This window comes from Octodon degus, unplaced genomic scaffold, assembly GCF_000260255.1.
Source record: "Octodon degus isolate 3935 unplaced genomic scaffold, OctDeg1.0 scaffold00162, whole genome shotgun sequence".
Classification (NCBI taxonomy): Eukaryota; Metazoa; Chordata; class Mammalia; order Rodentia; family Octodontidae; genus Octodon; species Octodon degus.
Genome location: NW_004524738.1, coordinates 2,224,196 through 2,232,932, shown reverse-complemented (window position 1 = coordinate 2,232,932; position 8,737 = coordinate 2,224,196). Strand labels below are relative to the sequence as shown.

Genomic DNA, 8,737 nt, shown 5'->3' with positions numbered 1-8,737 from the left:
CCCGAGCACTGTAGAACTCTGAAATAATGGGCCTCAAAAGGTTAAATCTCTAAAACTAAACCCTTATAATGTGACATTAGGAGAAAAAGCAGATCAAGCAAAACTGAAAGATCAGCTGAGATCTTAAACACAGTGTGTGTTTACGATTTGAATATACATAAAACAATAAAATACGTAAATGTTTATCTACATTACACATGTACAACAGTATATCTACTTCTATCTTTAACAGTGGGTAGTGCTGCAGTGATTTATATGCTTTTAGGGTTTTCAGTCCTTGTCACATTTTATACAGAATGCAGATCGTTTATAAAATCAGAAATGAACTTGAAGACCATCTCCTGCCAATATCCCACCTCTCTGGCAAACCAGCCAGGCCACTTTTGCTCACACCTGCATTGTGTTCACAGTTGAACCTTTGGCTCCTGACTGCACCATCATCTGCAGATTGTTCTCTGGGAACTGTCTGTGCAGGCCGAAAGGCATGCATGCCTGCAGACGAAAACAAATAAGTGATTTAGTCCCTTAATAAATTCCAGGATCAGAAGGTAAATCTGGCATGCAGACAAAATAAAGTGAGAAGATTTATCCAGAGATAAGGGCTAAATTCCATTCAAGGTGAAACAGACCTCATTTAGCATCAACTGTTTTGCTAGAACTCCTACACAGAAGTCAAATGGGTATGCACATCTTGGGGCAGGAGCCTCAGCCTGCCTAAACTGTGGCAAAAAGTAAGATGAAAAAGGAAGTGTGTATGGGCAGGGTGGTGGTGGCTGGCATACGCAGTCCGTAAGTCTACACAGGAAGTAGGAAGAAAATAAAGGTGATGGCCTAGTGACCTGGAACATGGCCAGCAGATCACCAACAGCCACACCAGCCCACATTTACCAGTACAGTGCCCAATGCCAGGTGGGGAACTTTGCCTTGGTTCCAGGACCTGCTCTGGAGGAGCAGCCTGGGAGAATTCCGAGGTGGCCCTGGGTCTGCTTCTGCCTGGGGTTCTAGAGTGCCAGGCCACACACAGGAAGGGCAGAGCCTGGATGGGTAGAGGTGGCAGGAAGAGGAGAGCTGGGGGACCAGAAACCATTCTGAGGTGCTTATGAAGACAACTCCCCACTGCAAAGGTTCAGTCAGCCCTATGATGCTGGGGAGACTCCTCTGAACAAAAGCCCCTGAGAATGAGATTCCTGTCATGAAGAGGTCTGTCTTCCTAGTAGCCAAAGGGACATTACAACCCATGTGAAAGGCCCCCACAGACAAATGACTTTTGTTGACCATTGGCCTTCTTTCTTCTAAGGTCGGATCTCAAGGCCTAGAAGGCAGGGTGAGGGCCGGAACGGCTCCTCTACACCACAGGGCAGTAAGCCCAGCTACTCCTGGTTCCAGGTGAGGACACTGATACACAGACTAGTGGGTTATGTCACCTGCATGAGGCCACCCATCAAGTACAAGGCACAAACAGGATTTGAAGCCAGGGTTCACTCTGGCTCAGCTACATAAGTAACAGTGGAGTTCTGGCTCTTCATTCTCCTTGTCTATCTAGAGCAGTCAGTCCCACGGGAAGACAGCTCCCTTCAGCTCTTCTATATAGTTATTTCAAAACAAAAACATTTAAGAGAAAAATAGCACAAAACATTTTCTCTCAGGCCTTTCTAGACTTAACTGGGTAAGGGAATGAGGCCCTAAAGCCAAAGTGCTCCAAACCATCTTGGGCGACAATTGGAATTTTTTTTTAAAATCTGCATTTAAAAGGTGGAGATAAGTGCATGCACTTCCAGGCTAACCTTGTTAATCTCGTTGCTGTAATGGTTCACTTCCTCCTTGAACTTCATATCAATCACGTTAAAATCCCTCTGATCTTTCCCCAGATGGGCATCCTGCCATTTCCCTCGGACCTCATCACATGACGCAGCTTCTGGCAGGCTTAATGCAGCCCTGACAGCCTAGAATGACAGAAGATAATCACAGGCTGCAATGAAATGAGGACGGTGTGGCTCTCCTGAAGGACTCCTGCTGCCCCTACAGCAGCCACAGTCCCTAGCCCCTCCTTACGTGGGGCCCACACTGGGTGGATTCTTCAATGATCCGATGTCTCTTTTTATCTGCCTTTGGCTTCACCAAAATGTCTTCCATGCCTGGGAAATGAAACAGAAGAAGCTCAGAAAGAACGAGGCCTGACTTCACCAGACTGTAAGCTTGGCAACATGAAAGCCCAGATTTCAGAGCTACACACACGAATAGGAAGCATTAAAATGGGAAAGACGTTGACGTCATTACTAATAGATTGCCAGCCACAGCACTAACACCACACCCCCCACATTATAAGTACTACAAGGCTCAAAATTGAGCTATTTTAAGGTTATATAGCTGGAAAGTAAGCCCAGGCCAGAGTCCCAAACAGGTGGCCTTAGCTACCCAATGAATCTGTGTTGGATGAAAGGGTGATGAGATACACAAGAGGTTTGTGCTAAAAAGCAAAGGTTAAGGAAAAAGAGGGACAGATAATATCCCAATTTAGTTTTCCAGAGGCTCTGAGTCACCTGGGGCACCACCTGTGTAGTTGGATGCATGAACAGGCCCACAAACAGGCTGTAGCCTGGATGACAGAGGCCCGTACTGCAGGCTCCTCAGCACTGCCTCAGGAGGATGAAAGCCTGGGTTGCCTCAGGCAAGCTCGTCCTCTGCCTCTAAGGGTTGAAGAATTGCTCACCTTGTACAGTAGTATGTCTAATTGCTTTATCCATGTATTTGTTTCTACCTATGACCTGGGCAGGAAGGCAAACTGTATAAGACCTGGGCCTATCCTATGGCATTCCCAGTGCAATGACTGGGAAATCTGAGGGCTTCTACAGAACATGTGCAGATGGAGTGATAAAGGAACATTCCCTCTGCGAGAAGACACAACCACCAGAGCAGATCCAGCCATGGGCTCATCTCTAGGCCACCTGCTGTCTCTTGCAGGGATACCCTCTGGCTAAGAAGGGCTGGACAGAAGTCAACCTAACGCGCCTGTCCTCCCCTTAGAGTTTACTCCCAGCTTAGCCTCACTGTCTGCTTCAGCAATGCCACACCACACCAGGTCGCTGCACTCCGGGGTCACTGCACACTGTACCACAGGTTAAGCAGAGCTGTCTGCATCACTGTTCGGTGTGATCCCCTATGGTGAGCAGAGTAAAGCTCTCTGAGCTTTTTCTAGTTTGCAAAGATGTTTGTGTTTATTCCAGATCACCATTTAAAACTGAATTATGGGGCCAGGGAGATAGCTCAGTAGAATAAGTGCTTCCCTGGCAAGCGCAAGGGTCTGAGTTCAAACCCTGGTTCTGTCAAAAATAAATAAATAAAACAATTACGAGTGTGAAGAACTTCACCTTTTTTCCTGTGGAGATACTAACATAGATCCCAACAGAAGTGGGCAATCAGGCACATTCTAGTAATCAAGACGGAAAAGGTGAGTTTCAGCCCCAAACAGAATAGTAATTTATTAATTCTTATCCTGATAAAATAATTACTTTATATGCCAAGATTTCTGTTCAAGGATACTTATCTCAGTGATGACGTGAAAAACTCATGAGCAGCCTTTTTAATTGTAAGAACTAGTCAAATAAATTACAATTATCTAGCGCCCTGTATCCAGAGACTTGACCAACTGTGATTTAAAAATATTTGAAAAAAAACTTGGATCTGTACTGAATATATAGATTTTTTCCTTCATTTTTCCCTGAACATAGTATAGCAACTACTTTTTAGATTATGTTGGTATTACAATTTAGAGAAGATTTAAAGTATATGAGAAGATGTATGCAGGTTCTATGAAAATGCTATATAATATTTTATGTAAGGGATTTGAGCATCTTTAGATTTTGTTACCTCTGTGTGCATGTGTATGGGGGTGCTAAAGTCCCTCCCTTCCAATACTGAAAAATAACTGAACATCTTCATAAATGGAATGATCTGTGGTCACCAGACATTGGATGAGGGTTTGTACTAGCTGACTGGAAAGACATATTTAAATACGTTTGGAATAGTGTGTGCAGGCATAGATTACAAAACAGTACACAGTAAAAGAATTCCCTTCTTTTCTGAATGTATTTGCACTGGAAACATTAAGAAATATGCATCAAATTGGCACTAGTGGATAATAAGTCTGGCAACTGGGTGCTGGATTGAAAATTCTCTGTATTTTTTAACTTTCCCAAAATTAAAAATACTATACATTTGAAAGACTAACATGCAGCACAGCTGGGTGTGGTGATGCAGGCCTGTGACCCTAGCACTCTGGGTGGCTAAGGCAGGTGAATCACAAGTACAAATTCAATGAGGGCATCTTAGCAAGATCTTGTCTCAAAATGGACTAGGCATGTAGCTCAATGCTAAGGCCTTGGGTTTAATCCCCAGTATCACCACCAGAAAACAAGAAAAAAACTAATACAGCTCCCATCATGGCCGGCCTGTGACTCAAGGTGGGATTCCCACCATCTACAAGCAGGCAAGCCCATAGAGCAGAGTTTCATTTCGATTACTCATGATCCCACAGACAGGACTGCTGCAGAAGGGCCCAGACCCTGTGCCACATACCCAGGAGATTGGGCCACTGTCAACTTTCCAATGTTAATCTCACTGTTAACTCAGAAAACAAGAAGAACTGTTTTCTACATATATCAGAACCACACAGTGTGCTCTCACCTCCAGGGAGCAAACAAAGGGGCTGTTTTGCCCACTCTAGGATCTCCTGACTGCTCTGCCCCAGTGTTTTCACAGGTGGTGAAGCTGCCTGCCATGCCAGAGACATGGTAGTGTGGAGGACAAAAAAAACAGAAGGTGGGTAGAGACAGGAACAGGATAGAAATGGGGAGAGACATGGTGGCTTTGCACCATCAAGAGGGAGGAAACCATAGCTGGGGTGGGTTGGGTGGATCGCACTGAGGAAAGAGGCCAGACATCCTCACAGAAAAAATTTAGTTGCTCCCCCACCGATTAGCAGAGCAGGGGCTCAGAGCCACATACTCACCCAAGGTGAAACCTCTATAGAGCTGTAGGTAGGCAGTGAAAAGGCGAGCCAGGCAGGTCAGGACTCTGCCACTGGTCTCGCCCCCGTAGATCTCGTAACAACAGTGGACCAGGCCGTAGGCGGAGCTGCCGTAGTGTGCCTTGTCCAGAACACCACAGAGCAGCTCCCCTTCCCTGATGATCACCTGTATGGGGAAAGGTCACCAATACTAGGCTGCAGGTGATGCCTCCTGGGAGAGCCACACGGCCTTCTTCAGCTCTGCTTAACCTCTTTCTGTTAATCCCTCTCCTGTGACCTGCCTCTGATCCTTCGTGGAAAGAAGCAGGGAACACGTGGAACTATTTATTTTTTAAATAAAGGCGATGAACACACACAGCCCAACAGTCTTTAATTTAGTTTTCAGGGGACACATTTCTGTTCTGTGCTCCACCCTCATACTGGAGGTCAATTACCCTTGATTAAGACCTTGAGAATCACGTACAACTTTGTAACTTTGGCCTGTGACTCCCTCCACTGCACCCTGGAGTATGAATAAAACCCTTTAATGTCTTCTAAAGCTTGAACTTATATTTTAACAGAAAAGCTAGTTAACTTGAAGTTAACAAGCTAATTTCTAATTACATAATAAAGCAAGCATCAAGCATACGTTCTATGAAGGGAAGGAAAGGGGCAGCTTGAGGCTGAATGCAGCACCTATTAGACCTGGAAACAGGTCTCAGACGGGAGATCAACCTTGACCTTCCCAAGACAACAGTGGGCACCACCTGGGCATAAGCCCAGCACAACCTCTTTGGAGGCACAGTACTGGTTTCTGTGATGACCATATCTACATTTTGGTCTCTTTTCCAAAATCAACCTGTCCACACTAGGACTAGAAGTCCACACAGCTGTGCAGCCCTACCTGGGACTCACACATCGAGTCAGGGTTAAAGTTGGGAACAAGCCGAGGAGTTTCCTGCACCCAGGCTTTCCCAGGGATTTTTGCTTTTCCACTTAAGTTCAGTGGAATGTAGTCCTCTGGGATGATGTTTATCAGCAGTGTAGACACAACCTGAATCAAAAAAAGGACAATGTGATGTCAGGAAGAAAAGCTGAGAACTTCTCTTAGAGTATCCTGTCCCACAATACCATTCCTGATGCTTTCAGGTAGAATAAGAGATAGGTCCACCTGTAAGGGACAAGTTAATCTTGGTTTTTACTTAAACGACTTAGGAGTGGAAAGTAAAACACACTAGTAAGAATTCCACTGGGATGTGTATCATCTAAATTAGTGCATCTTAAAGTGAACAATCCCCTAGACCTGAATTCCTGAATATCCCAAAGGAAAGTGAGAAAACAAACTGCTACGGGGTCAAAATAAAGAAATGTTCAAGAATATGATTAAAAAAGCCAAGAGTAAGCAAGGTTAGGAGAACTGGTGGGATTCATTAACACTGGCATCTGCCTGCAGTGAGTCCCAAAAGATCAGTCCCTAAGTAAAGTGGAAGACTGAAAAACATGCCTTAGAGGTACCTGTTTACAGACAGGTTATTTTAAAATAGGTGATGACTACTATATGTGTTCCATAGCTTTCTGCAGTACAGCTCTGATTTTCTGGAAGACACTAAGGAAGACAAGGATACAGAGACTAAGCACTGAGAGCTGTTTTACCGAGGCACTTCATGCACAGGGTCAGAGGTCCAACTGAGACACAGGCTAGAAAGATGCTTTGGGAACCAAGAGTGACCCCCCGTCTACTGCATCACCTTAAGGCCTTGCCCTGGGGGCCCTTCTCATCTTAGTACTGTTCATTTGTAGATTTAAGCAGATTCACTCATTTATTTGGCAATTATATATAGAGGGCTTACTGTGGGCCAGGCATGATGAGAAAAGACAGCTGTGGACAAATAGTCTCAACTCTCCATGTAGCCTTCCTTCCGCAAGGGATCCACACTTTGGGGGTGAAAGAAACAAGGAGAGGGAACTCAGAGTAAAGTTGGGAAGAGGGCAACCTGGATTTTAAATAAGGTGGTCAGGGAAGTTCTCACAAGAAGGTGGTAAGGAAGACAGCCATGCAGAGACTGGATCAGGTTTCTTAGGCAGAGACAACAAGGACAAAAGCCATCTGCCTGATTAGGAAGCGAAACAGTAGGAACCAAACAGTTGAGGTTTTGGCCTCAGGATTCTATTAGTCAACTTGGGTTATAACAAAATATGCTAAACTACACTGCTTACAAATGATAGAAATTTATTCCTACAGTTTTAGAGGCTGCAAATGATGAGAACAAAGCAGATTCAGTATCTGGGGAGAGCCTCATTTTCTGATTCATAGAGACATTCCTCTCCTCACTTGAAGGGGTTAAGAATCTCTCTGAAGTGTCTTTTATAAGGGCATTAATCTCATTCATAAGGATTCCACCCTATGACCTTATCAACCTCCAAAACCTTAAACACTTGGGGGTTAGGACTCGACATGAATTTTGGAGAGATACAAACACTTAGATTATAGCATATTCTGATTTAATTCTTAACAGTAAAAACCCCATTAATATTCCAACTGCTAGCTCTGCAGAACAGAAAGAGTTGATCCTAAAATCCATCCTATATAGATTTACAGAAATGTCAACAGTGTGATGCTGTCATGGTGTCTTAGATATAACAATGAAATCATGAGCAAAAAAATAAAAAGTAGGCAAATTAAATTTCTATGTATAAGAAAGTAAAAGCCACAGAATTAGAGAAGATATCTACATACCAATTATGTGATATAATCCTAGTAGTCAGACTATATAAAGAACTCTTACAACCTAATTAAAAACAAACAGTGAAACTAAGAAATGGGCAAATGACTTGAACTTCTCCAAAGAAGAAATTACAAATGGCCAGGAAGCACAAGAAAAGATGCTCAATATCATCATTCATTAGAAAAATGAAAGTGGAAATAAGACTTGTCACTTCACACTGACTAATATGCCAAAAAAAGAAGAAAACAAAGTACTGGTGAAGGTATGGAGCAATTCTAACCCACACATATACTGGTAAGCATTAAAATGGTATGGCTAATCTGAAAAATTTTGTAGGATCCTCAAAAAAGAATTACAAAAAAAAAAAAAAAAAGAATTACAAACACAGAATTATGAGTCAGCAACTCCATTCTTAGTGATACACCTAAGAGAAAAAAAAAATTACAGGTTCACCAAAAAATGTTAGACAAATGTTTGTTGCAGTTTTATTTGTAATATTCTCAAAGTAGAAACATTCCCAGTTATCCCTTTATTAGCTGAAAAGGGATAAACAAAACATAGTATAACCACAGAATAAAACCTTATTCAGCTATTGAAAGGAATGAATTATTATTACATGCTGTAGTGGAAATAAGCCTTGAAAACATTACACTAAATGAAAAGTCACGAAAGACCATATATTGAATGACAGCATTTATGTGAAATGCCCAAATGAGGCAAATTCATACAGGCAGAAATGGGGCCAGGGGATGGGGTAAGGGAGGAACTGGGGTTGACTGCTAACAGCAGTCTTTGTGGGGTGGTAGAAATGTTCTAGAATTAGTGCTGATTGTTGTACAACAAAGTACAGTAAAATATACCAAAACCTAGAGAATTATACACCTTAAAATAAATTTAAAAAAAAATATTTCATATAAATATGGATTGTAAAATGTTTGAGATCCCTTCTTGCACGAACAATCTGGGAGCATAAAATTTATTTCTTAAAAAAAAAAAAAAAAAAAAA

General features: G+C 42.8%; 1 protein-coding gene across 1 annotated transcript in view; it reads right to left on the bottom strand.

Moving 5' to 3' along the window:
- Window positions 1–8,737, bottom strand: part of Polr1a (RNA polymerase I subunit A) — a 78,414-nt gene that overhangs the window by 18,614 nt on the left and 51,063 nt on the right. Inside the window, exons 15-19 of the mRNA XM_004642798.2 lie at window positions 5,910–6,059; window positions 5,009–5,192; window positions 2,053–2,135; window positions 1,785–1,943; window positions 394–492 (exon numbers count right to left, since the gene is read on the bottom strand). Coding sequence (XP_004642855.1) covers window positions 394–492; window positions 1,785–1,943; window positions 2,053–2,135; window positions 5,009–5,192; window positions 5,910–6,059 — 675 coding nt within the window. The remainder of the gene's footprint in view (window positions 1–393; window positions 493–1,784; window positions 1,944–2,052; window positions 2,136–5,008; window positions 5,193–5,909; window positions 6,060–8,737) is intronic.